At 42.4% G+C, this 27,201-nt stretch overlaps 1 protein-coding gene across 2 annotated transcripts; it reads left to right on the top strand.

Annotated features, from left to right (window-relative positions):
* The first annotated feature begins 440 nt into the window (after positions 1-440).
* On the top strand, positions 441-26,528 carry chn2 (chimerin 2). Of its 2 annotated transcripts, XM_073484949.1 has the most exons (14): positions 441-1,045; positions 9,878-9,916; positions 11,526-11,581; positions 12,633-12,671; positions 14,261-14,292; positions 15,430-15,543; positions 15,713-15,983; positions 21,321-21,404; positions 22,387-22,471; positions 23,738-23,911; positions 24,046-24,123; positions 24,339-24,476; positions 24,578-24,683; positions 25,244-26,528. In XM_073484949.1, the coding sequence occupies exons 1-14, from the start codon at positions 997-999 to the stop codon at positions 25,413-25,415; spliced, it is 1,437 nt and encodes a 478-aa protein (XP_073341050.1). In that variant the 5' UTR covers positions 441-996; the 3' UTR covers positions 25,416-26,528. The 2 variants fall into 2 exon arrangements, with proteins under 2 accessions (XP_073341050.1, XP_073341051.1); XM_073484950.1 differs by lacking the exon at positions 12,633-12,671.
* Positions 26,529-27,201: the final 673 nt, after the last annotated feature.

Here is a 27,201-nt window from a genome sequence, read left to right as displayed (position 1 = left end):
GGAAGCGACCACACGGTCTCTGAACATCTGCACTTGAGCATTTGGGCTAAGTGTTTTTTCTCAAGGTGCTCTCAGTCAGCAGTGATAATGACAGAGAACTGAGCGCTGCTCTTTCACTTGGCTGCCCAGATGTATCCCACCACTCCAGCTTTCACACTGACGAGATGACAGCAACCAACCCCAGCTTCTACTCAATGCAGGAAATATAGTGAGGGAAGCACAAAAACGTGAAGAAGTAATTCAGGAAACATGTCACACAGTCACCACATCCATCTTTGATCCCAGTGTGAAAGCAGCCCCCACCAGATGGCGCTCACACCACTGACTGACACTCACTCTGTGGCTCGTTCAACATAACATGACATAACATGACATCTGATGCAAAATGTGCAATGCCCAAACTGGGGTACTGTGGTTTCACCAGTTCAGCCTTTGCATGAATGTCATATAATCGTGCGCTCACGTCTGTTTTGGATCGTGCACACGGAAGTCTTGTTGTTTTGGGTTTCTTTCGGCAGACAGGCTGGCAAAAACTTTCACTTTAAGAAGGCGCGTCTACGCTGCAGTGTAGTGTGTTTATTACAATCCTTAAAGTGGCACATGGAAACCATAGCTGATCTCTGCATGGCACACATCTAGACCTACAGATCCTGTCTATCCAGTGTGCTCCAGAGAGCCTGATCCTCGCTGTGTTTTTCCTGTCTGACTATTTTTATCCGTGGCACCTTCAGTGTATGCGGCAACGTGAGCTCCACACCGAGGCGCACCGAGAGCCGAGGCAGGCAGGGGAGGATCGGCGAGGCGGGACTCAAGACAGGCGGCTTGCCGGAGCTCGGGAGCCGCGGCGAGGCGTGAAACAGTCACCGGTGGCAGAGCCGTCAAAAGGTGAAGCACACTGGAGGTGGGTGAGTGAAATGGAGGCACCGCCGCCGGGGACGAGCTGCTGCGAGCGCACCTTGGCCAAACGGGAGTAACCGAGCCGTGAATCGGGTCGGGATGGCAGCATCCAGCAACTCAAGCCTCTCAGGTTCATCTGTGTCCTCTGGTAAGAGTTCACACAACACACACTCACACTACACACTGTCATTATAATGGTGATGATGGTAGTAATTCAATTTGTGGGGGGGGGTTTCTTTTCTGTTTCAAATGTCTGCCTTAATTGGCTCCAATCAAACTTTTTTTTTTTTTTTCGTGATTCATTCACAAATCCATCCCTAACATATGCTCACCACACACATATCTGCATCCTCACCTCACATGCGCCTGTTAAACATTAAGCAAACATATTATTTCAGTGGCTTCCCAGTGGCTGCTGTGATTTAGGGTTAATGCTAAGTGGAAAGCATCACCATGTGTTATATCTGGACGCAGTGGTGGAAACATTAGGGGGAAAAAGGGCACCTTTGGCGTGCAGAGGGATTATAAGGGTTGTGTGATGCAGTCAGTCTGACGTTGGGTTTTGGATGTTATCATTAGATTGCCAATCATCTCCATAATTCCCTGACTGACTTTCCACTTGGCCGGCTTTTAGGATTATCTTTGGCTTGTGTAGTCTACCATTTTCCCAAACGCAGCACCGGGCTAGTAAAGAAGAAAAATCCTAATATTGAACGGTCCAGTGACATAATACAGTTTATGTGCACAAAACTCCAATCAAATCCCCTGTTTATATAATGAGATACAGTTCAGAGAGCGGCACCTATTATGTATTTGTAAAAAAATTCAATTTCAGGGTTCAGTTTTCACCCAATGAGAACAGAAAGTGGGTTAGCAGCTGTTCAAACAAACCCAGCATGAAGCAGCAGCTCCATGCTTGTCTCATTGTATATCCCATTATGTGTTGATAAGGCGCGTTGCTCGTGTTTGCCAGGGTATAAAGTACAAACTCCACTATCACAGTGCTGTTTGAAGTGGGAGCCCCACCAATAACCAGAGGCGTGTGTGAGAGAGACAGTGTGAGAGGCTGTTTATTACACCAGGCTCAGCACTTTGGTGCATGTTCGCTGTTCCCACCAATATTTTACACGTCATTCGAGCATCGCACGGCAAAGCTATATGTTTATTACAGGGCGAGGACATTGTACAGTGTTTGTTTTACTTTCTTACTCTCTCTACATCCCGACCGCACCACACAGCAGAGTCACATTTCCCAAGGTACTGCCCAATGGGAGGGACAGACAGTCGTTTCCAAGCTGATATAGCCTGTGGCGACCACATGCCTCACAAGGCATTATCTCATGTGTGCGTTTCAGAAAGCAGCGGATTTACTGTTTGACCGCTGCTGCTTTAAGAGGAAAGTCTTTTCTTTCTGTGGCATTGGAGGGTTGTCATTACTGTTGGGCTCTCAATATAATTATCAGAGGTTACAAGCTGCGCTGCTGCCAGGGATAGAGTGGTTGTCACAAGGGTATTATTATTTTCCTGCAGAGCTCTTTGGCAGCCAGACACAACATTTGAATAATCTTGTCTATGAGGCATATGACTCGAAAAATGAATCTCGGCTCAATTTCTGCTCCATATTAGGCCGTGTGTTCTGGCTGCAAACAAAGTGCTCTCGGTGTAGTTACTTCATCTGCGTCTAATGATAAGTCTGTCTTGTTTGGAGGCTGTCGTTTGAGGGAGAGCACGTAAATAAAAGTCATCCAACTTGTCTGTGGGAACAAATCAAAGTGTCACTGATGACTGCTTTTTGTGCTGATTTATGACAGCGGTAATTACATTACAGAAGCAAGCAAACATTGATTTATTTAAGCTCTTACTGCAAATTATTGAAATAGAGGAACAATGTGTGAAGCTAACAAGCTGGACTGCATTGTATACACCCAGTCCATTACTGCAGGTGAAGAACAGCGGCCTACTTTTTTGAGGCTCGTCACTATAAGACAGACAAACCGAAAAAGGATTGCAACATGATTGCAGCACCCATGTTGCAATCTCTCCCTCTCCCCGGAAAGATATTTTCTGGCTGTTCGTTTAGATCAGGGAGATTCCTGCACATTCTTGGCACGGCCGGGCATGGAAGCATGTACTATACCAGCAGCACACCATTTGCGAGACGGCTCCAGGAAATAAAGCTTTGAAAATAAATTGAGGGATAGAGCATGGAAGTATGCCTTCAGCTCCAGGCCCTCAAACGACAAAATTGGTCAGGGAGGCAGAATTACAGCCATGTATTACAGAGAGGCTGTCTGCTCAACACGATCCTGCACATGTTTCTGGAGAAACGCTGCACTTCACATTCAAAATTCTTTCCATCACATCTTTTTTTCTTGTACTTACCAGCATAGTTCATGTAGGACTGGATTTGTGTCATTGGCTTATTGAAATTATCTGCATGTTTTACAGCATCAGTATTCTAGCTCTGGTTGTACATGTCCCTGCAGTATATCCTGTATTAATTACAACAGCAGACACTCCCAAGGCCATGTCAGAATTAGATTACTAAATTACATTTTCCCCTCATATGAACTCACCTTCATTTATTGCTGATAGTGAAACACACAGAGGGCAGCCTCATACCTGTCACATATTATCTGGTCAGCATTAAAGCAGAGTTGAAATGCATGTTTTGGACCAGTGTAATACACAGATGGTCTCCCTGCTGCAGTTCTGCTGCGTCCTACTGACACGGTAGAGTGTGTGTGTGTGTGTGTCTGTGTCTGTCTGTGTGTGTGTGTGTGTGTGTGTGTGTGTGTGTGTGTGATGGTCTACATGTATGTGTAGAGAGTTGGACTCCAGAATGTGTCTGTTTGTCATTTATGGATGTGAAATTTACGAGCTATAAATCACAATGGGGAAAAAGGGACATTTAATCAAGGAGTAATTAAGCTATTATTAAAAATTCTCCTTTTGTGCCAAGTTTGTCATATGGCCAATTCAAATCAAGTTTACTTCCATAGCCAAGCTTAATCACATTTGCAGTTTCAAGGTCTTTATAGAGTAATGTTTTCAAACAATAAATTAGTATGATCCCCTCCAACTTTAGACTGAAAATGCTGACATTCCAGACACAAGTCTGTGTAGAGTCATCTAAATCATCCAGGTGGTCCAATCAACCTAACAGCAGCTGGACATTTATGCACTTTTTCTGAATGGCTTGTTAAGTTTTAGCAGAGTGGAGAAAAATAGGGACGGGAATCGAGAAGAGGAAGTGTTGAGAACCGGGTCCAAATCGTCTGACACATCTGAATCTTACGCTGCTGAGCTTTTACCAAAGCCAGCATGTTTTTCTCATAGACACAAAACAGTGATGACAAACTCATGCAAATGTGCTTTACAAGAAGGAGTCATGGCAGAGTGTAAGGAACAGTTCCAAGCGTGGATTCATTTCACCAAAAAAAAGATGACAGCAGTGCTTTTTGTAATGTCTGTAAAATTATTATTTCAACCAGAAACAACAGCAATGTGGTGAAACATCTTTCTACACAACATGGACTTGAATTCCAGGAATGCCGTGTATCTGACCACTGCTTCCTAACCGCCGGAGGCATTATGTTATCAGGTTGTCCACATATGTACCGTCATCCCATTCTTGTGAATGTGATATGTCAACTGCTTGAGGGAATTTCTTCAAATTTGGTACAAATGTCCGCTATGAACGAGGGATGAACTTGGTGGCCCAAGGTAAAAGGTCAAGGCCACTATGACCTCTCAAAACACATTTTTGTCATAACTCAAAAATTCATACAATAGTTACGATAACATTATAGAATGAAAGTTATGATATTTAATTTCCAAAAGGTCAGAGGTTAAATGCACTGTGACATCATAATGTGCTAAAAATGTTCTTCCCATCATTCAACTCCATGGCTCAGGAACAGCAACTTGACTGGTGTGCGGAGGAATACAACCGCAAGACGATAACTCTAGTGTTCTCTAAATGAAGATGAGTTCTGTACAAAATCTAATTTCATTAATTTGATCAGGAATCAGTAATATAATCTATAAATAATCAAACTGATAAGCAGAATTGATAATGGCATTGATATCAATAAAATCTACTAACACAGCAAAAATGCTGCAGTGAAACATGTGGCGCATCAAAGACCGACTTCATCATCATCATCATTGTTTTGTCAAGATCACAACAACAATGACCCTCGGGATCACCGTCACCAGAGGAGATGGGGGTCATAAAGGATGTTATTACTGCTGGCAGACTCATAGCCTGAAATGAAAAGATATTGAAGATGTGTCACTACAAACAAAAGACCACAAACTCATTCACCTTCAGCCACTCAGACAGACCATGGAAATATGTCACATAAAACAGGAATCAACAGGATTTCTGGTAACTGCCAGGTCATGGGCGTAGGCTTCCTTTCAATACGAGGGGTGGCACATATCAAGTGAGGAATTCTGAGCATCAAACACTTTATTTCCTCTTTTCCTGTGCGAGTTCTTATGCGGCAGAATTGTCTCCATTTATGTGAAGGGAAATACAAAATTCAAGACAATTCAAAATGCAATGGAATATAAGCAGTTTGTCAAAATAAAAGTCCTCTGCTGCTTTCATGTTTCAAATGGGGGCAGACCATTGCACATGTTCTTAATATTAAGGGGGATGTGTCCCCTGCGTGCCGCTACGCCTAACTGGTCTTATATTTTTTCATAAAGTGACTCATTTCCACTTGCGTAGATGTTTAAGGATGACAAGATGACAGTGAAAACAATCATGTTTTAAGATGTTTTCATTCTATTTAGCTGCTCAGATGAATGTGTTGCTAGCATCTTGCAATTTGACATCACAGATGATATGGTGCACTGACAGCTGTGCAACTTGTGAGACTGATTTTCATGCGTTTGCAGATGCACCTTGAAGTCACATCCAGGATTAATTAGTAATCACTACGGAGACGTTTCTGCCTTTTTTCACTAAAGCGATTGATATCGAACATGATTCTGCACAGAACATGAAACGCTCTAAACTTGTAAACCTCAACACAGGTTGCTGTTTTATGTGCTGAAGTTGAATGTTTTTTTCCACGTGCACAGACTCTAGAGCAGACGTTATCTCTGGGGATAAAAGTCTAAGTTGGGCGAGCTTGATCTTCATTCATCACATATTCTCTTTGTCACCAAAGCAAACACCGCCAGCCGTAATTATTTTATTGAATGTCTCTGACTGGTGAGTAATGGAGGGCAACACAATTAATAGCTGTTTCTTCGGGGGAAGAGCCCTCTGGCTGCTCCAGAATTTTAAATTCTCCCTCATCATCAGACACTGCACAAACTCTGAGCTACTTACAAAATCTTTTTGATGTTTTTTTCTGTCTGTGTTTATGTGCTTGCCTATATGTGTGTGTATTTGCTCTAGAGTGGGTGTGTACAATGTAGTCTTATGTATTTGCGTGCGTGTGTGTTTGTGTATGTTTGTGTGAGTATGTGCCCGTTTTTTGCATCAAAATCGACCCTTAAGAGCTCTGTTTCTGAGCCAAAGCGGCTACACAATTCCAGACTGAAACGCCATTCGTCATTAAAAACAATCAGATTGAAAAGAGAATACTTGGCAGCCGACCAGATGAAATCACATTCTTTAAACAAGCCGCAGTGGAATAAATCTTTCAGACTGTTGCCAGTGTAATACACAGGGACAAAGCTCCAGCGTAAGGACAATACATTTTCCAAGGCAGCTTGGCCACACACCAGCAAACGGAGCCTGAAGCCTATTTATTTGTATTTGAAGGCAGACAATTCATTGGAGGGCTTCAGCGACAACATTTACTCTCAAAACAGCCACTTTTCAGTGGAGCTGCTTCATCATCATTTACATAATTATTCAGCAGATGATCACATGCACCTATCTTGTCTCTTCTGTGTAATTAATTCTGCTCCCTCCGAAGTAAGCGTGCTATTATGATGAGGAGTAATGATGAGCTTTTTGGTGCGTCTGATAATAGTGCAAAGAGCCTCCAGTCAAACTGCTGCTGCAGTGAGCAGAGATCACAGCGTGAAGGAAACTGCCTCCTCTTCATGTGCCGTCATTTAAACAGATATAGCAGAGAATACACAGAGACTTTTATGCACTAAGAGTACTTGTGCTGCACTTTTAACAATGATGACATTTATATTGCACAATTCCGCAGCCTGCACCTCAGTGCCCACATCCAACAAGTGCTCACTGGTCCTCGCACTCTCTCAGGTGTGTTTCATCTCTTGCCTGAGGGGTGTGTGGCGCTAATCTGCAGATGAGTGCGGAGGAATGTTTTCAATGAGCAACATGTATCTTCTGGACCAACATGATTCATTATTCACGCAGTCGATAGAGTCTTTCAGCAGCAGTGTTGCTGGGAATTTACTGAAAGATATTACGCTAAAGACCTGAGTAGCAGATGAATCATTGATTGTCATGGCAGCTATGGTGTGCATTGGAATGTGGTATCATCTGCCTCTTTGATAGCTGTAGACCACCATGACTGATACTGGATACCTGAGACTGAGCATTGTGCTCGGCATACTGAACATGCAGAGAGAGTAATTTTCAAACACACAGTGTATAATATATCTGCTGCTCCACTGAGGATGAAAAGTCCCTAACTTCCCTCCTCACAGACGTGTCATCTGATGTTTCCTTAAGTTATAGCGACAGGAGACCAAATGAATAGAATTGTCTGGGTATGAACTTTGTATTAAACATTTTGGATAATATAAGTGGACAACTTAACACAGATCAACAGTATATGTAACAAAGGTCAAGTCATTTTTAGACCTTTTAATGCAGAAATGATACATATTATATCATTAAATATGTTAGAAAAAGGGTGTACCTTCTTTTGACTGATGAGTTATAAAAAGAATAATGAAATCTAATAGTTCATATCTTCAAATCAAAGGTGCAATATGCTAAAATTAATTGGCCACCAGTCGAATTCAGACTCAAAACAATTTGGGTCAGCATATCACCATGGGAACCGCTAACTGCCACTAACTGTAGCTGCCTGTTAGCTCAGTTAGCTGTGCATGTAGTAGTCGGAAAGGGGAAGTCAGGGCACTGGGGGAGTGTTGGTGTTTACATCGCTAGCGATGATCTTTGGACCAGGACGGGGTTGAGCTAGCAGGGTTAGCATGCTAACTTCAGTAGATATCTCTGCAGCACAGTACATATACATCATAAAGTCAAAACTGTTATTTTTTTCACATTCTATTGATAATTTAATTGATTCTTGAATGTTTTCAACTTAAATTCTTACATATTGCACCTTTAATCTAATCATAGCTCTGTTTTGTAACATAATACAGAAGCACTGTCATTTTTGAATGTTTGTAATTGACCTTTAAATTGTAACTTCTAGACATAACTCTCAAGACAAGGTCAAGTGAAGTCAGGTCAATTTCATTTATATGGCCCAAGATCACGAGTCACATTGCTTCAGGGGGCTTTACAATCCTTACAGTGTACGAAACCCTCCGTCCTCAGACCCTCGATTCATGTAAGGGGGAAAGAAATGAAAGAAACCCCAGAAAGAGCCACAGAGGAGGGATCGCACTCCCAGGACAGACAGACATGCAATAGATGTTGGGGGTTGGCTACATAACAGAATATAAAGATCACACTGCCAAAAAATGTTTTATACATGTAGATTAATAAATATATGTGAAGAATGTGGATCCAGGAGGAATATGGAGCAACTAGTGGTGTTGCCAAGTGGCAGATGTGCCACACAGCCTCTTCTCCACCATGGTGACCTGGAAGAGGACAGAACAATTATACAAAAAATATACAAAAACACAGACAGATGTAGATTGTTAAACATAAGTGCAAATCAAGAGGCAGATGCACAGTGTGAAGTCATATGCATAAACATGACAGAGAGATAAACACCAGTGATGAAGGGCTCACAGTTGCATGTAGATTGTAAAAACATAAGTGAGCGAAAGTCTTGGTCTGGATAACATCAGTATATTGTTATATTGTGATTGGTGTAAAGTGTTGTCTTTGTGTGGTTTTAAAGGCTGCATAACAGTGAAGTGATTACAATATTCAGATATTGCCTAAAAAAATTTCAATATTATTTTAAAGCCATATCAGCCAGCCATATGATGATCTCTCAGGGCGTCTCAATCCAGGTCCAATTTGTGTTGTTTTCAAAGCACTTAGCCACATCTCCTGGCCTTCCTCAACATGTGGCGGTGCTGTGATGTGAGATGTGTGTCATTATAATGTCATGAGTAAAAATATGCAGCATCATTTACGTCAAAACGAGGACATTTTACGACATCACTGGCACTGTAGTTCAGTCGCAAATGTTTGCCACATTTTTGTCTCATTTAGCGACGCGTTTTATTGCAAGTCATTACTTTACCCAGTAGGTACTACAGTAAATTATCAGTTGCTGCAGGGCATTTACTTCATCACCTCTCTAGCTCTTTTCAAGCTAATATAACAGCACACACTCCATCACATATTGCAGGAATGTGTTCTCATAATCATAAATCAGCCACCTCATTTCCCAGCAGGAGTCGTGCTGTGGGGTGGTGAGGTCTAAATTGTATTTACTTGCATTAATCGTGATTGGTGTGTTTGCACCCTTATCTCAGATTAGAGGTGTCATGTTTTCGGGACCCCGCCGCCGGGTAATATGGATCCGGTCTGTGGCGTCACGATGTTTAGCGAAACAAGCCGACATCTGTATTGATTGTCCTTGAAGCGGGGACACTGATTAGAAGTGTATTCACTGGTGCATCTCAAGAGGCAGCTGCACAGTGTGAAGCCATATGCATAATTATAATGGAGAGATAAACAACTGTGACATCACCATGTTGAAGGGCTCACAGTCATCCACTGGGAAAGAGACAGAAATGAGAGATTTTAATGAGAGAAAACCAAAAACAAAACTATGAGCTCCTAACTGAAACTTGTTTTATTTTTGTTTTACAGACCCCGAGGATTACCAACCACCTATATGGAAGTCCTACTGTGAGTAATGAATTCATTTTATCTGTCGATTAGTAACACTTTAACCCGAATTTGACCTTTAGTGTATTTCTTCAAATAACAGCACATTTTTTGTGATCTATAAATAACAAAGACCCATTTTTCTCTATTTGGAAGAATTGGGTTTTGCTGTACATAGCACAGTTAGGTTCCAAAATGCACAAAAGGCACACACTCAAACACACTCGCCCACACAGTACATTCACGCGTGCACAAATGCAAAGCAGCCGAGTGCTGATCTCTGAGTAAAATAGGTTACCATCACCGGGGAAAATAAGATTTTCTACCTGCAAAGAGGCTCAGCTGAAATGGGGTCCTCAGAACACCCACCTCATTATACAATGTGTTGGCCATGTGGGAGGAAATGGGTCCTCAGGATTATATGTGAGAAGCAGCAGAGCACAAATCATTTCAGCCAGAAAACTGTGTCAGTTTAAGCAATTACAATTTCGTTTTTATATTCATTTTCCTTCAATTAAATGTTTCCTCTGTATAATTTTCCAAGTCTCCTCCTGACTCCACTGGTCCTCTGCTAAGGTATTTTTAGAGCTCACTGTGTCACAGGAATGGATGATGTCCAGATCTTGCTGGTTGGCTTAAGACGGCCTGACAGAACATGAAAATTCACAGTCAGGAGTCTTCCTTCCCCTGCCTGGAGAATCTGCTGCAGCGAAGACTTAGCTCAACCTCACACAGCGATTTCCTTGCCTGCGAAATGAGGGCACTGGTGTAGTCTTCAGTTCTCATCCACATCTCACAAGGTTGTTTGTCAAACGTGCATATAGGATCAAGTGCATTACAGTATGGAACAGTGTAGACTGTTATTCTGTTAATATTAGAGGATTTTTATATGGAGTCTGGTTTGGAAATGTTTGTCAAATAAAAGAGACACTCCAGTTCTAGACACATGAAGGATTAATAATTGGTTATGAAGAAAGGAACCACACTCAGCTGATGATTCTTCTGTTGTGGTAATATATCTATCCTGACAGACATCCCATTCTGGGGAAACTGCAGCAGTATTTTGGCTTCTCTCACTGTTTAATCACTAATTGTAATGTAGAGATTCTGCGAGGCTGCTGAGGTGTTTGTGGTGATTACTCTGCCCTGCCGCAAATCCCTCAATTCCATTACCACTTTGCTCCACTGATTTACTTCAAGTTCCTCCAAACACTTTAAGCTCGTCTACTACAGAGAAGCTTGTATGTGTATTGTTAGAAGTGTAGGGATGTTGTGCACACGTTAGGTAAGTACAAAACAGGTCTTAATTCACACAAATGGACTTCAGATATATGGCGCCTGTCATGTAAACCACTAACTGCTTAGCCTTGCAGACATATGAGCTAATGGCTCTTTTTGTACTTTGTTACCTTTGCTCTCAGTCAGAGCTGTGGTCAGATGAAGGCTGTTAAGTGAAGTCCAGTGTATGAAGGCTGCATTGCATCATTTAGTTTCCCTCATCTTACTGTAAGCGTGTATTGAGGTTGTTATTTTGGTGACAAATCTACTACATGTATGTTATTATAACTTGCACTGAGCTGTGTACAAAGCTCAGAGAGCCTTCATTTACATCCATGTGTTTCTCTAACAGTGTACCAGCTACAGCAGGAAGCCCCGAGACCAAAGAGGATCACATGTCCTCAGGAGGTCAGTACATCTGTAAATCTGGATACAGTAGGCTACTGTTAATGGGCTGAAATGATTAGTTTTATGTTTTTATTAACCGTTTACTTTGAAAAAACAGTTGACAGAGACACGCTGTGATTCTTCACAATTGAGAAGCTGGAAGTAGCAGCTGTTTGGTATTTCACTTGAATATTATCAAAACTATTTATGGATTATTCACACAGTCACTGATTATCTTTATCAAATGACTCATAGGATTAGTCAACTAATCACTCAGCATAAATGACTGTTTGTGTTTGGAATTAAAGGGGCGATTTACAAGATATGGATGGAATTTTGGTTAAAAAAGAACGACAGTGTTGACGTTATTTCAAAGATATTGAAGTTAGCATCTAACCAGCTAGCCCCAGCCCGTCTCCTAATACCACCATGTACCTCTCAGGCGATAGTCTGATAGTATATTAGCTCCCTGTAGTTTCAGCTGGGAGATTTAAAAGTGGTCTTAAAGGGGAACTCCACCAATTTTAGACATTAAAGTGTGTTTACAGGTTGTGGGAAGAACTACTGCATATGTGAAAAAGTATGTTAAAGCCTTTTGTGGCTCCAGAGGAAGCTGCATGCAAATCTGATAAATTGCCAACAGTGATGTCAATCAGTGGCGAAGTTGCATTGTGGGTAATGAAGGCGTCAGATTTTGAAAAGGGAAGAAGAATGCGTGGGATTAAAAATGTGAAATCTCTGGTTCTGCTGTATTGATTCTGATCATTTGTTTCTAAAGTGTCCACAACAGTGTTATGGGGGGGTGCAATGTTAGACCAGTGGGCTTCTTATCAAAGCCTAGTGCCTACATTACCCACAATCCAATTTAGACATCACTGGAGGAAATCTATCAGATTTAATGCAGCTTCCTCTGGAGCCACAAAAGGCTTTATACAACCAGTAAACACACTTTAATGTGTAAAATTGGTGGAGTTACCCACTAACAGCCCCATTAACTCGTCGTAAAACACACTTCATTCAAACTTGACAGAAAAGTAAATAAAGCTAACGGGCTTGGTTTGTCTTTCCACAGTCACCTCTTTTTGGTCGAAATAAATCCTCAATTCACAGAGTAAGATGAAAAAATACCCGGCTCAACACGCTATTTTTGCCTGCTGCTGATACCTAAGTCTCTCTCACTTCTCTGCCTCTGCACGCCTCTCCTGTCCCATTTTCATCTGTCCTTATCTTACACGTTACACATTTAAATACACAACCCACAGGCACAACATGTCATAATAATGATAGAATTTCATAGCGTGTCCTATACAATGTGCTTCACAAAAGATGAAGTCTTTCTTTCTTTCTTTCTTTCTTTCTTTCTTTCTTTCTTTCTTTTCACATGTGTTCAGGCACTTGAGCAAACTGAGCCACCTGTTGGCCCTATTCATTTCTTTTTGAAGGCTAGAGTTTTTCCCCTTGAATCAAAAACCAGTTGACCAGACTACAGCCACATTACATCTTGTCAAACTCTGTTTTTTAGTCTGGAAAACATTTACCGAGTAATGATTGAGCCTGGCAGCTGGAAACCAGACCAATCAGTAACCTATGGAGAGTGACTCGCCGTCTCCTGAAACTCCCACACCTCATGAGTTAAGAACTGTTTACACAAAGCGGTGCACTGGAGTTAGAAAATTGAACGTGATCCTCTAACTGCATGCTTCATTCTTAGCCTTAGATTTATTTTGAAAAGTGTTTTGGTATTTGGTTTTGTTATGTCTTTCTGTCTTCTTCGAACTAAGGCCAGTGATTGCATTGCAAGTGGTTTGTCTGTTCATTCAGACAGGTTCAAGGAGGTTGGGTATGTCCACATGGGCACCTGACTGTTGTTATAAGACAAACTTGAAAATGTACAGCAAGAACAGTATTACGCTTAGTAACTCAGTGCAAGCAGCATGAACACTTTGGATAGATGGCAAAGACTTTACTCTCTCATCTACATGATTAAAGCTACTGAGACAAGTTACTCTACTTGTTCCTGCCCGCACTGAGCGAACTGTCAATCTTCTATTGTACAGCCTCCCAGAAATGATGCATGTCTCATCCTATTTTGAGTCTTGCCACGCTCTGATGAGCAAAGTGAGAGCTGTGGGCTGGCTCTGTGAGATTAGTGGCTGCCCATTAATTCAAAGCACAAAATGATGTTTGACATATTACCAAATCCATTATGATCATAACTGTGCATTTTAAAAGTCTGTCATCCGTAAAGGTGCACGGTAAGAGGGTCTGGATAATAAAAATGTTCCTAAACCATTCATCTTTCATTCAGATTGATTCACACTGACAGTGCTGTTTAAAAAACTGTCAGATACCAGATAAGAAATGTTTATTTTAGGCATATCCCTCGGAACATTTGTAGTGCAGGCACACCACACACACTGTGGCGTGACACAGTAACACACTAAATATTAATTCTTTGCAGCTGGTCATCTATCACCAGCTGTTTTCTGGCACTGCCTCTACTTCGTCTCCACACTCTGTGATTTGGCTCTCTGGTTTGGTAGCTGCGAATAGACGCGGGGGCACAGATGGAGCTAATCTGTCCTGCGGTGTAGAGTCCTTTATCTTTCACACAGGCTGTAAGAACAATTCGCAAAGCCACTTTAATTGAGCTTTCATATCATAGTGCTCCAGCCAATATGTCCTCTTCTGGTTTTACAGATGGAGAGCAGACCCAAATACTACGGCAGAGAGTGAGTGTAACTTGATTAGTCATCATTTGTTTGCCTTTTTTCAGACATTACTGTGCGGGGAATGGCTTTTATGTAGTTTCATTACTGCCTTGCATCAGATGTGGTTCAGATTTAATTAAGTGGATGAGTATTTATGAGTGTGTGTTTGGTAAGAGCTCCTTAAAGAGACAGGTCACCATTTTTCTTCTTACCTGTAGTGCTATTTATACATCTCGACTGTTTTGGTGCGAGTTGCTGAGATATCGGCCTTAGAGATGTCTGCTTTCTCTCAAATATAACTGAAGTAGATGGCGTTCAGCTTGTGGTGCTCAAAGGCCAGAAGAATGGAAAAACTCAACAGTAACTCAACAGCAATGTGTCTTTCCAGAAATCACAATTCCATTACTCCTGATAACCCATGACATTTAGGAACTGGATCCATGGCAGCACGGGATGTAACATATATTTGCGTCTTCCTTTGGTTGAGCTGTAACGTTAGCTCGCTAATACAGAAAATAAATAATTCCAACATGAAACTGCTCATAACAAGGTCTGTGGATTATCTTGAGTAACCCGGTCATGATTTCTAGAAAGAGACATTGCTGTTGAGTGCCATCTAGTTCCACTATAATAAAAAAAAAAAGCCAATATCTCCAAATCTCGGCAACTCACACCAAAACAGACACAGAAAAAATAGGCTATTGTTTATGCTGTTTTTTTTTCTGAGTTAAAATGCTCTTTAAACATGAAGGATCCCTAATCCAGTCAATTAAGGAAAGTTTGGATCCTAGCACCATTTTTGTATCTTAATAATGCAATAGGTATTTGTATGGAAGTCCATTTCAGCCAGTTAAAGATTAAAAAAAATAATAATAACCATTCCGTAAATATAAAATATTCCCATCCTAAGTCATAATTATCAGATAAAAAAGCCAAAATTGAGATAAAAGTCAGATTTATAAGATAAAGTCATAATTATGAGATAAAGTCGTAATTGTGACAGATATTTATGACTCCTGGGTGAACTGTCCCTTTAAGGTGTAAGTAGGCGGATGAGTATTTTATGTGCATGTGTGTCTCTTGACTTTGCTTAACATGCAAAATGTAATCCCAGTATATTTCACGATAAAATGACTTTGACATTGACATTTTTTCCAGATTTCATGGCATGATCCCTCGAGAATATGCAGATGAGCTGCTGGCGGGAGCAGAAGGTGCTTACCTTATCAGGGAGAGCCAAAGACAGCCAGGGACACACACCTTGGCCTTAAGGTACCGACACCATCAGCATGCAGCACAGAATCTCTGAAAGGTCGGCCCCTAATCATGGGCCCAGCCTTCGCCCATTCCCCACCTTGTACACTTTTAATTCATCCACTCAATTGATTCAACTTCATCTTCACTTCCTCAACCACATCCTCATCCACGTATCTCAACCCAGGTTTGGGCACCAGACCCTCAACTACAGATTGTTCTATGACGGGAAGCACTTTGTCGGGGAGAAGAGGTTCGAGTCGGTCCACGACCTCGTAACAGACGCCCTCATCACTCTCTACATCGAGACCAAGGCGGCTGAGTACATTGCCAAAATGACCACGAACCCCATCTACGAGCATCTTGGTTACACCTCGTTGCTCAAGGACAAGATGGTGCACAGGCTGAGCCGTGGACGCACAGAACCACGCAGAGTCACCTTCCAGAAGGATGAAAGGGTGAGTTTTATGACTGTTCATGTCACCAGAACAGAGTGTAGAGTATATAATTTAATGTATTATAAGTTGACTTTAATGGCACTGTACTTCAGTGAGGGTGGTAGAATGTAGAGAGGCAAGAAAGATCAATACTCTCATGTTTGTCCAGGTCCGGAGGTGAAGCCCCATTCATGCCTATGAAAGCTGCTCAGTGGCACATAAAGCCAAAAATGTTCGACCTCCCAGGTACAAAATTACCCAGATCTTCTGCACTGTGAGGCCCATAGAGCATACGCACTAGAGACCTCAGCCAGCTGAGCCAGATAACTTCTGGTTTTCGCCCCTGGCTAACTTGAACAGGAATGAAATGATTTAATATTGCAGCTTTACTAGGCTTTCCAAATGTTATCAGATTGAATGGATCTAATTATGATAGTGAAATGAGATGATGCTCGAGGGCTGTGACTCTCAAAAACATGTATCCACAGTTTCACAGCCACTTCTTCCTCATTGTAAGCTTATGGGAAAAAGTCTTTTTGGGCCTCTGTGCCTCTCATGCCGTTGTAATTACATGGTTTGGCCACTGTCAAATTGCCTTCAAAGTCTGGTGCTCTTGTTCAAAACAGTAGTCCACAAAATGATGGGTGACATCACGGTGGATTTACACTTGTAGGTTAAATATGAAGCTACCACCAGCAGCTGGTTAGCTTAACATAGCAAAGAATGGAAACGGGGAAACCACTTGACTGTCTTTGTTAAAACTAAGGGAACAAAATACACCAACGATCACTTCTAGAGATCACCAGTTAACATGCTAGATCTCATTTGTTTAATCTGTACAAAAATCACAGTGTAAAATTGGGGTGTTCTATGTTGAGGTTGCCAGGCAAGCTCCGTGACAGTGGTATTGAAGCATATTTCCCAAAACTATATCTTTTAAATGTAATATGTTCATTCTCACCTAAATCAAAGATGTTACTTTAAGTGCCATTAAGTTATTTGCACTCTATCTCTATCATCTTTTGGAGGGGAACCCTGCTAGAAAAGCTGACTTATATGACATGCTATTAATGAGGATAGTTATTCCAAAGCGCTCCATAGAAACTATAAAAAAATGTCAGAGAACTTGCCTTTTCATTTTGTGATCAAAGTTTTTCTTTGATTTTTCAGAGACTTCAGTTACCCACAGTCCTAATCGTCATAATGAGCCACAGTCATGCTTCTAAAGCAATACATCTCATTTAGAAAGCTTTCAGTAGTTTCATCCTCTCAGCACGTGTAAATTATCTGGTACATTTCCCTGGGCTCTATGACAGACTCAGTATAACACCATGATTTTGATCTACTTCCACGCTGCTGAACACTTCCAGTAGGATTAGAGAGCTACTGAGAGGACACTTTGTCCTGTGAGTGAGATGTACATTATCTCTGTAGCCCCTGGGTGTGTTCAGTGCTGCCATGCTTTGTTGCGTCCTCTGAAAGGTAATGATGACCGAGGGGACTGGGACTTTGCTCTGCCTGCCATGCATATCAGACACACTGATCTTGGGTGAGACAAATTGCTCATTGTGTTCATTGGCACTTGTGCTCTGGTGTCGCATTAAAGTCTGTGAATGATTTACCATATCAATAAAGGAATGTGTTTACTCACTGGAGAAGAATCACAACTATCCTTCCACTAGGTGGCAATCTTATCTTGTTTCCTCCCTCATGTGGACTTGGTGACAGCACTTAGTACACAAGCTCTTTTTAACCCTCAGAGCACCAAGCAGTTTTTCTCACTCTGGTCTCGTTATTCACTGCATTATATAGTCACTGAACCTCTATCGAAACAGCACAAGCATGACTTAGGGAGACCTCAAAAATGTCTTTTGTGCAGGAAAATACGGTCATGATGCCCTAAATCATAAAAAAAAGAGAAAAAAATGTAAGCAGAATCTTTTTGATTATTTATTTTACAAAAATTTAAAAAAATGCAACCTATATATGCAACATTTTTCCAGTTGCCCTCCAGTATTACCAATAATTGTGGAGTATGTAGTTCATGAGCTACATCTTTTATTTGTTTAAGATCAGATGTATGGCTTTGGTGACACTGTCTTTAAAATGTTGACCTTGAGTTTGTCAATGACAGACACAAGGACGGCCCTGTCAGCGGGAGCATCAGTTGCAAATATCATCAGTCTTCAGTTTGGTCTTTGTAACCAAATACAGAAGCCATTAATGCAGCATTTTTGACCTAATGGCCATCGGTCAGTCAGTAGTCCATTGACTTATAGCGGTTTCATACAGTATAAGGTTTCATACACATGCCTCTAGGAGAGGGCTGCTTCCTCACGCAGGCTAACCTATATTTGCTTTACACACAGTGCTTTATTGAACAGTGTCAAGTGCTGTAGCACTCTGTTTGATTTGCAGCCATGACGTTTGAAATTTTGCGGACTGCAGACTTCAATTAACCTCCATTTTGGCAGGTAAATCTGGAGCACGTCCCCAGCTCTAAATGTCACTTTGTCAGTTATCTCGCCGCTTTTTGTAAAACTGATTTCATATTCCTCCTGCCAAATTTTATACACCAGGATCTGAGTCAGTGACAGCTGTGATGATGGCAGGCTTTGACAGAGGGTGTTTGAAAACCACCTGCCAGTCATTTCTTCCGGAGACGGCGAGAAGAGAGAGAAATGTTTTCTGTCTGCTGGAATATAACATGTCCAAGAAGCAGAGACCCGGCTGGATGGCTCGAAATCTGCGGTCGCTTTTTGAACTTTGTGTTTACCAATTACACAGCCACACCCTGAGGCATTACAGCCACAGTAGCCTCACTGTATAGCCAACATTGACGCATATTTACTCGGTGTCAGGTTGATGCTAACATATTGCCTCGACTGCAAATTCTTGTGTAATTAAAATGCTCCCAGACGATGAAAGGGGGGGGTACTTGACTCGACCTGTAGACCAACCTCCTTCTCTTTGCATGTACAGGAATTCGCTCAGTGGCCAGAACCTCCACCACATTCCTCCTGATACTCACCACACTGGTTTAATCTCAGTGGGGCTCTCGACGGGCTGGTTTGTGTTGTTTGTTAGGATAATTACCTGTTCTCTCCGAAGAGTTTTGTGCTATAAAGATGCAAAAACTGCCGTGTACGACTTTTGGTTGCAAAACGTAGGAAAATGCTCCTCGTAAGACTTTTAAAAGTGCTTATTTACTTTCAGACACAGACAAATAGATCAATTTTCAGTGTTTCCATTCAAGACAAGAGAGTGGTAATTTCTCCCTGTTTTGAATAATGGCTGATATCTTTACCCTTCACAGTTTGTCTGTTTTTCTTTTTGTTTGAGATGTTGTGAGGGCTGCTTTGTCGAGGATGTGACTAGATGTATCCTGCTGTCATCGCTGTGTCAGTCCCCACTGTGCTGTTAGCCCAAGAGTCCATGTACTCCCTCACAACAGGCTCCGCTCAGCTGTGCTCTCACAAAGCCTTGCGGGAATAAAAGAGCGAGAGCCAGTGAAAAGAAAAGCGGAGCTTGTTGTGTGACCACCTTTTGTGTCCTTTCTTGCAAACCTCTTCTTTAGGGGACAAGAAGCCATCTGCCTGCAGACAAAAGAGCTCATGCAGGCCTCACCCTCCCTCCCAACCTCCCAACCTCGCAAGGCTAAAATATCTCCAAGGGGTCTATTCCTCATCTGTCCCCTCAGACTTAGCTGTAGAGCTGAGTTGCATGGTATGGTATGTGTAGGTCTTTTCAAAGAATGTCGACCACAATGACAAATATCTTCACCTGTCCTGTCACTCTTGCGGCTATCAGCCAGTTAACTTTTGCCCTCAGACATCAGAGACAAAAAGAAATAGCTGGTACACAAAAAGCCCACGGCAGTTTCTTTACTTTGCTTCTGTGTGTGTGAGCTGCCAATCCTTTCATTTTATCTCAGCTTCGCAGTTGCCCTCTGGGTCCTCTGCTCCCTGCTTCATCACTCTGCTTTTGCTCCAGCTCTTTATCATCACAAATCCAGTGCTTACTGGCTTTCTGACCTTCCCCTTCCTGTATAATAAATCACTTGAACCTTATTTTCTGTGATGTGTTCGCATGTTGCGTAGAATCGCTGCTTGACATAAAATCTTGCAGATATTTGTGTTTTTGGCTTGTGGTTAGCCCTGCTGTCAGTGCTGTGCGCTTTGGATCAGAGCGTCTTGATTAATTAGAAAAGCAGTCAGCCATGCGGTGCTGTTTACCAGTTGTTTACACGCAGAGCTAATAAGGACAAATTCAGCACGAACATAGCAACAGCCCCCCACTGGTAACTCACTATATGGCTGCAGACCTTCAAATGAGCTTCCTGTGGGATTTTACTTGGATTTGGGCACTACGGGATTATTCCCTGTGTAAGGATTATGGCAGTAATCCCTCCCAATCCCAGTTGATGGTCTGGCTCTCTGTCCTCTGAGACAAATGATTGTGATTGGCAGGAGTAGTGTGCAGTCAGAGTGTCTGGAAGACCCAGTCTGGACGGCTGTGCGGGGAATTCCACCATCTGACTGACATAGCTGGAGGTCGAGGTCTGTTTGAATTACGAGGACCAGCCTCCTCGGCTCAGTCAGACCAGAGAGTCTTGGGTCTTTGAGGAACTGAGTGACCCGTTTAGGAGACCCAGTGCTGTCTGAGAGCTGTGGTATTATCTCCAGTTAAGTGAAGTGGAGTGTGTCCGGAAGGCAGCATGCTAATGGGAGTGTGCTCTGTGATATAAAGAGGGCGTCTGCACTATTGATCCTGCTTTACAGAGCTGCTGAGCTGTGTGAAGCGGTCCTGACAGCACCCGACCGCCCTCACTCTCAACCTCCTGGCCCCTCCCTATTAGGACCCTGTTCTCTCTCTCTCTTTCCTTTCTGGGCGTGTGAAAGAGGGCCATTGTGCGAGGCACACTCCTGCCCTCAGGCCGCCCACTACCAATCCTGCTCCCCCTGCTCTTCTTGCTCGCTGCTGCTACCACCGGATTCACACCAGATGCAGAGTCAACCCCGCACTGGCTGTCATCACTCGCCCTCTTGGGTCAGAGGGGAGTGGAGTGTAGCTGCCGCCTCTGCGCTGGGCTGTTGCCGGCAGCGCCTGCTGCACAGCACCCACGTCTCCCCTCCACATCTATCCCCAGAGGAGCTAGAGAGTCTGTGGGAACCCCACCAGGCAAGCATGGAGGCTGAAGAAAACAGAGGAGGTTCGGGAGGGGAGTTGATCACCCACAAGGCGAAAAGACAGGAGAGGAAGCGTCAGGAGCTGCTGGCTTTGGCTCTGGGAGTCAAACTGGGCAGCAAGGGAACACTTCTGTGGAAACCTATTAAACTGTTGGCCTCCTGTCCACAGATCTCCTCACCTCTGGTGCGACGGAGTGCCTTGAAAGACACGCAGGAGAAGCAGTGCTCCTATGAGAAGATACACAACTTCAAGGTGAGCGGTTTCTGTTCAGAAATGTTTGATGGCTTCTGACGACTTAATTTTATTTCCTTCTAGGACAAATATATTTTCTGCAGGGTTTTTTTTCAGTGGTTTAGCCATCCCTAAGAGAGATGCATTTACAGATGTGTTTTCGCCTCAGATGTTTGCTCGTCCTATCATAGACAGTAGTGTGTGTGTGTGTGTGTGTGCGTGTGCGTGTGTGTGTGTTGTTGTGATGAGAACACATGCAGCTGACACCCAAATGTACTGAGGGGGACTAATGGATACACTATACCACAGCCCATTAACAGCAGAGCACATTGATTAGCATCGATTTTAAAGCTCTTAGATCCATTTTTGTTTTAGTATGCTGAGTTTGTAAAAGCAGTTATGGAGTTTAGAAGTGCTGTAGAGTCAGAGAGTGTCAGTGGAGAGTAGAATATGGTTATGGGTCTTTAAATATACAAAGGAGAATGTAGGGATACTTTGCCTTCGGGCCCCTCAACATTCTTGCAATTGTATCTTAGGTTTCAGTTAACAGACGGGTTATAATGACCCCCAGCTTTTTGTACACTCCCCTTTGAAAAAGAACAAAAACTGTCCACTCACCACCTGCTGCATGCCCTCTTCACTCATCAGTCTACTGCTACCTATTCAAGCACCAATGAAGGTGTGTGTGTGTGTGTGCACGTGCACGTGCACACAGGTGCGGCTCCATTTGCCATCTTATCTGTGTTTTTCGGGTGCATGGTGGGCGTACATCTGTTATTTTGACTTGCAGGCTTGCCTGCATGTATCCGATTGCCAGGGAGCAGATGCCAGACACATTATAGTAAATCCTTTAATCTGCCTTGTATATACAAATGCTCTCATTTGGCGAGGGGTCCCATCCACTGTAGCTCTGGATCACAAAGTAATCTCTGTCCAGTGCATCAAAGGGGAGGTTGTCCAAGTTTGGTTCGTATGTGTGTAACCATGTCTTCTCTAACTCCAGGTACACACCTTTCGAGGGCCGCACTGGTGCGAGTACTGTGCCAACTTCATGTGGGGCCTCATCGCCCAGGGTGTCCGCTGCTCAGGTAACAAAAAACTCTCCAACATCAATATTGCATGTCATGGATTACACATAAAATGTTGTGTAAATCATGGATTACATCAGTGGTGTATGATCTGTCCAGTCACACACTGTCCTGTCACGGTTGTTTCAGTTGCATAATCACTGTCGATTCCCCCTTTTAATTTATGGTTTTAATTTAGTCGGGTTTTATGGTTATTTTGATTTTTCCTGTTATGTCTGTGACAAACAAGTTGAGGTCCTCCTGTCAGTGATTCATCAAAACACATTCTTCAGGAAAAACAAGCGACGCACAGACTATTTAATCACAGTCGAACCAAAATGAAAGGCAACTAGATGTTTTTACACGCTATTTTCTGATTCCTATAAACGGTTACTGTGCAGAAGAAATACCATGTGATGCAGTTTGCTGACAGCGGTCACATCCAAGTGTAAGTTATGTTTTTCTCCGTCAACAGAAATAACTACAAGTAAAATATGTAAATGATGATAAATGCAGGTCAAACGCAGGTCAAATGTACTGTAATTGTTGACCAAATATGGCATGAGAACTAAGCGATTGTTTGCGCATTAGAGTTCAGTGAGGCTTTCACAGTCACAAGATTCATTCAGTTCACAGACCGTCCTGGAACTGATGTGCACATCAGTGGACTCGGTTGCTTTCTCCCCAAACAGAGTGTTTGTTGTTGAGACATTTGCCATGCTGATAAGCCAGAGGCAAACACTGGTATCATCAGACACCTCATGTGCTGTGTGAAACAGGAGAGACTTCTTTGTCCCCACTCACTCCATGTCTAGCCTTTATTTTTTTTTCTTATCTCTCGCTACACTCTGTCTGAGAGCGAGGACCCCAATCAGCAGTCCAGCGTTAACGTCGCTCAGGCGGTAAAAACGTCTTTGTGATGGACGATTTCAGTCGGACGCCCCCGTCTACAAGTACGGCTCCTTCAAAACCCACGACACACAAGCAGGCGTACTTCACACACACATACACACGCACACACTCTGCTCTTGCCAGCTGTCCAGCATGCTCCATGTGACTAAAACTACAAGAAGAACCCCCGCCTACGCAGCCATGTTCGCTGTTATCTACCTTTGGCGTAGTGCACTGAGACAGCTTAGCAGCGGCTGTGCTGTCTGACAGCGCAGTTTATCACTGACTCAAAGAAACCTTTTCAAACTGATGTCTTAAGCCGGCTGAAATGGTTGTGTTATCACAAGTCAGGGGCAAATCTCTCTCTCTCTGTTTATCTCCCTCTTGTTCTTCTAGATTGTGGGCTGAATGTACACAAACAGTGCTCCAAACTGGTTCCCAGCGACTGCCAGCCGGACCTGCGCAGGATCAAGAAAGTGTTCAGCTGTGACCTCACCACGCTCGTCAAAGCTCACAACACGACACGACCCATGGTGGTGGACATGTGCATTCAGGAGATAGAGCTGAGAGGTAGGAGCTCAAACATTCAAGCATTCTTCAAACTAGGTTACAATGATCAGAAATGTCGTTTTTTTAAAGGAAAGTTTTAAATTTCCTCCACGGAATGGGACAAAAGAGACAAGCTTCCTAATTTTCTCTTTCAGGTATGAAATCTGAAGGCCTCTACCGAGTGTCTGGCTTCTCAGAGCACATAGAGGACGTGAGGCTCTCCTTTGACCGAGGTTTGTTGACATCAGAGTTATGTGCCCCAAGGAGCTCGGTCTCTGAGGTTTTTGTTCACGGGGTTCATAATTTTAAATACGAAGCTTGTTTCAGCTGCACCACAGTGAGAACTAGTACTGTCTGTTTTTTTGTGAGAACATTCACCTTTTGTTCAGAATTGTATCCAAATAAAAAATTGCACATCATAGATTTTCTGTTTTCATTTAATCAACAGATGGTGAAAAGGCTGACATCAGTGCCAGTGCCTATGCAGACATCAACATCATCGCTGGTGCTCTGAAACTCTACTTAAGAGACCTTCCCATTCCAGTCATCACGTTTGACCTGTACTCCAAATTTATTCTAGCTGCGAGTAAGAGCTCCTCCACTCTGAGTTATTCAACACCATTACTGTGACACTAACTTGTACCCTGCAGGGCTGTGGTACTAATCATGCTGCTAAATGTACTGTAGAACTTCCAAATGCTGAATCCAGACTGGAGGGCATCCATGAGAGTTTGCTGCAGCTCCCTCCAGCCCACTATGAGACACTACGGTACCTGATGGCACACCTCAAGAGGTCGGTTCACACACACGTCGTCAATACAAGGGCATGCAGTTATTTAAGTTTTTTTATTTAAAGGATAATGCTCCTAATGTTTTATACTTTTTGGAATCGCTGCAAATCTCTTTAAAAGACCAAAAATTAACAAGAACTTGATCCTGTTCAGAAGTATGGCATGTGTGACCAAAGCCTATTATATCTTCTTCTCTAGTGTGCCATAAATGTCCATTGTAGAGTAACACTTGTGTATTGGTCCGCAGTTGAAAATAGTCCCCAGAAAATTCTAATTGAACCCTTTTTGAGTAACATTTGCTAAAAAGCTGTTTTTAGGAAAATGATTGGTGTTCTTGTCTCTTGACTATTGTTGACTCAGTAAAGAGTTTACAAAAGTAAAGGGAGAAGGACTAACGTATTAATGATTTTGGTCTTTTCATGGGACTTTTTGAAAATCAGCAAGTAACAGAATAATGCAAGCCTAATCCTCCATGACCCAAAAGAAAACCACATTCAAATATTTTTCTGTTTGCCTTGATTCGTCTCTCTTCACAGACCACTTATCCTCTTGTGTTTTACAGGGTCACACTGTTCGAAAAGGACAATTTAATGAATTCTGAAAACCTTGGGATTGTGTTTGGTCCAACGCTTATGCAGCCACCGGAGCTGAATGCCTTGACAACCCTGAATGACATGAGGCAGCAGAAACTGGTGGTGCAGCTTATGATCGAGCATGAAGATGTCTTATTCTGAGGACTGAGGCATGCAGCCCTTACTGCAGAAACGAAGGACAATTATTTATTCTGTCAAAGAGGAAATTCAAGCCACCTTGATTCTAATGAAGTTCCAGAAATGTTTGTAATCAAATCGAACTTGAAATGCTTCTTTCTCGCATGACTGTTTTAGTTGAAGTTGGTTTAGTGTTGACATCGTCTTGTTACTGTAAAGTTTTGGGTTTTCATAGTCAGCCGAGACCATTGTTTTTATATTAGGAAAGGACCCAGTATTTTTAACTACCTACAGTGCTGTTCCCTCCTCTCCTTAATTTGAAGACTGTCACTACCTGGTGTAGACTCAGTCATGATGACAGCGCTGTGTGAAACCTGCCTCAGGCAGATCGTCAATCAGTAAAAGCCTGGTGCTGTGTAAACCGAGTGTCACGGCAGCAACCAAGCTAACTTTCCCACATGTGTGCATATTATGATTTTAGTGGGAACACTGGTTAAAATGTCATTGTAGATAAAAATCAGATCATGTAATGATCAATATTTTAACTGTGTGTACTAAAATATGAGAGATGAGACAATTGGGCGCTCGTGAAGCACTTTTTTGCAACAAGTGTAAAGATTTATTTTGTAAAGATGTTTATTTTTGTCTTTTACTCTGCATCTTGTTCTTTTGTCACAGTAATATATACTGTTGAGAATGGTGTTTGTTGAATTGATGTCTGAATACAAAACTCCTCACGAGAGAAAAGAAGAATCAGAAGAGCGACATTATGTGGATTTACCATTTTCATTTGCAACGCACTCAGTGTTATGGTGAGGAGTCCATAAGTGGATTAAATATTGATCACATGCCATATTGCAGACTGGTACACCACATGAGCAAAGCTCGTCTGCACACATGTCGGTTGCCAGTTTGTAGTATTTCTGTTTACATGCTGTAATTTGGGATATTTTCATGTGAAAAATATGATCTGGGCCCTTTTCTTTCTTCTTGTATGTCAGTAACATTTCTTGGTGCAGGAATAGTTGCCTTTCACTTCACAATGCCATAGAAGTTGATAGTCATACTAAAGCTGTACCAGCATGTTGCTTTCACAGTTTGTTTGATGTGATTAAGTAAATCCTTTCTACAAATCCATTTTATCAAAATGTATTTTTGTGATGGTTGCAATTAAAAATGTAATTTATCAAATGATGGTTTATTAAAGGAAAGAAAACTTCAGTTTAAAATGTTTCTCATAACATCAGTCTCCATTTAACATAGCGTTCCCATAGTGTAATAGCTGTAGAAGAGGATCATTCAGATGAAAGGCGCAGCCCTACGCTAGTGATGATCGCTTGTAGCCTGGAGCACAGTGAATCACAGGTATGTGGTTAACAAGATTTTATTTGTCTTGTGACAGTTATTGCCAGGTACTTTTTACCCTGAAGGCCTTATCAAATATTCAGTCTCTGTCTCTGTGGCCTTCCCATTCGTCCAGTTTTACCTTTAGGTGTGGTCAGTAGAGTGGAATTTTGCCAGGTACCATATAAACTTCCATGGAGAAGAAAACAATGGTGCCTTTTGTGTGAATAGACACAGTTGCACCACAGTGTTCACAATCCTACTTCCTCCTCTGAAATTGTGTTTCTGAGAGTGCCGCAGGTGCATGTCAACCTTCATCAGGATGCTATTTTAGCAGGAGAAGATTGCAAAACAATAACAGGCTTCCTTCTCACTCGTCTTCATTATGTATTTAAGTGATTCCAATAGGATTAGTAGGTAGATGGTTGAGGCTGGTGACTTAAATAACAAGCATCCTCCAAAATTT

Source organism: Pagrus major, chromosome 17, assembly GCF_040436345.1.
Source record: "Pagrus major chromosome 17, Pma_NU_1.0".
NCBI classification, from domain to species: Eukaryota; Metazoa; Chordata; class Actinopteri; order Spariformes; family Sparidae; genus Pagrus; species Pagrus major.
This window is presented reverse-complemented; position numbering and strand designations above follow the sequence as displayed.

What these genes read in the sequence shown, in the direction of transcription:
- chn2 (XM_073484949.1), top strand. Translation starts at nt 997, where the DNA reads ATGGCAGCATCCAGCAACTCAAGCCTCTCAGGTTCATCTGTGTCCTCT. An exon ending in ATAAATCCTCAATTCACAGA is followed by an intron (nt 12,672 to 14,260) that starts GTAAGATGAAAA and finishes CTGGTTTTACAG; the next exon opens with ATGGAGAGCAGACCCAAATA. An exon ending in CCCAAATACTACGGCAGAGA is followed by an intron (nt 14,293 to 15,429) that starts GTGAGTGTAACT and finishes CATTTTTTCCAG; the next exon opens with ATTTCATGGCATGATCCCTC.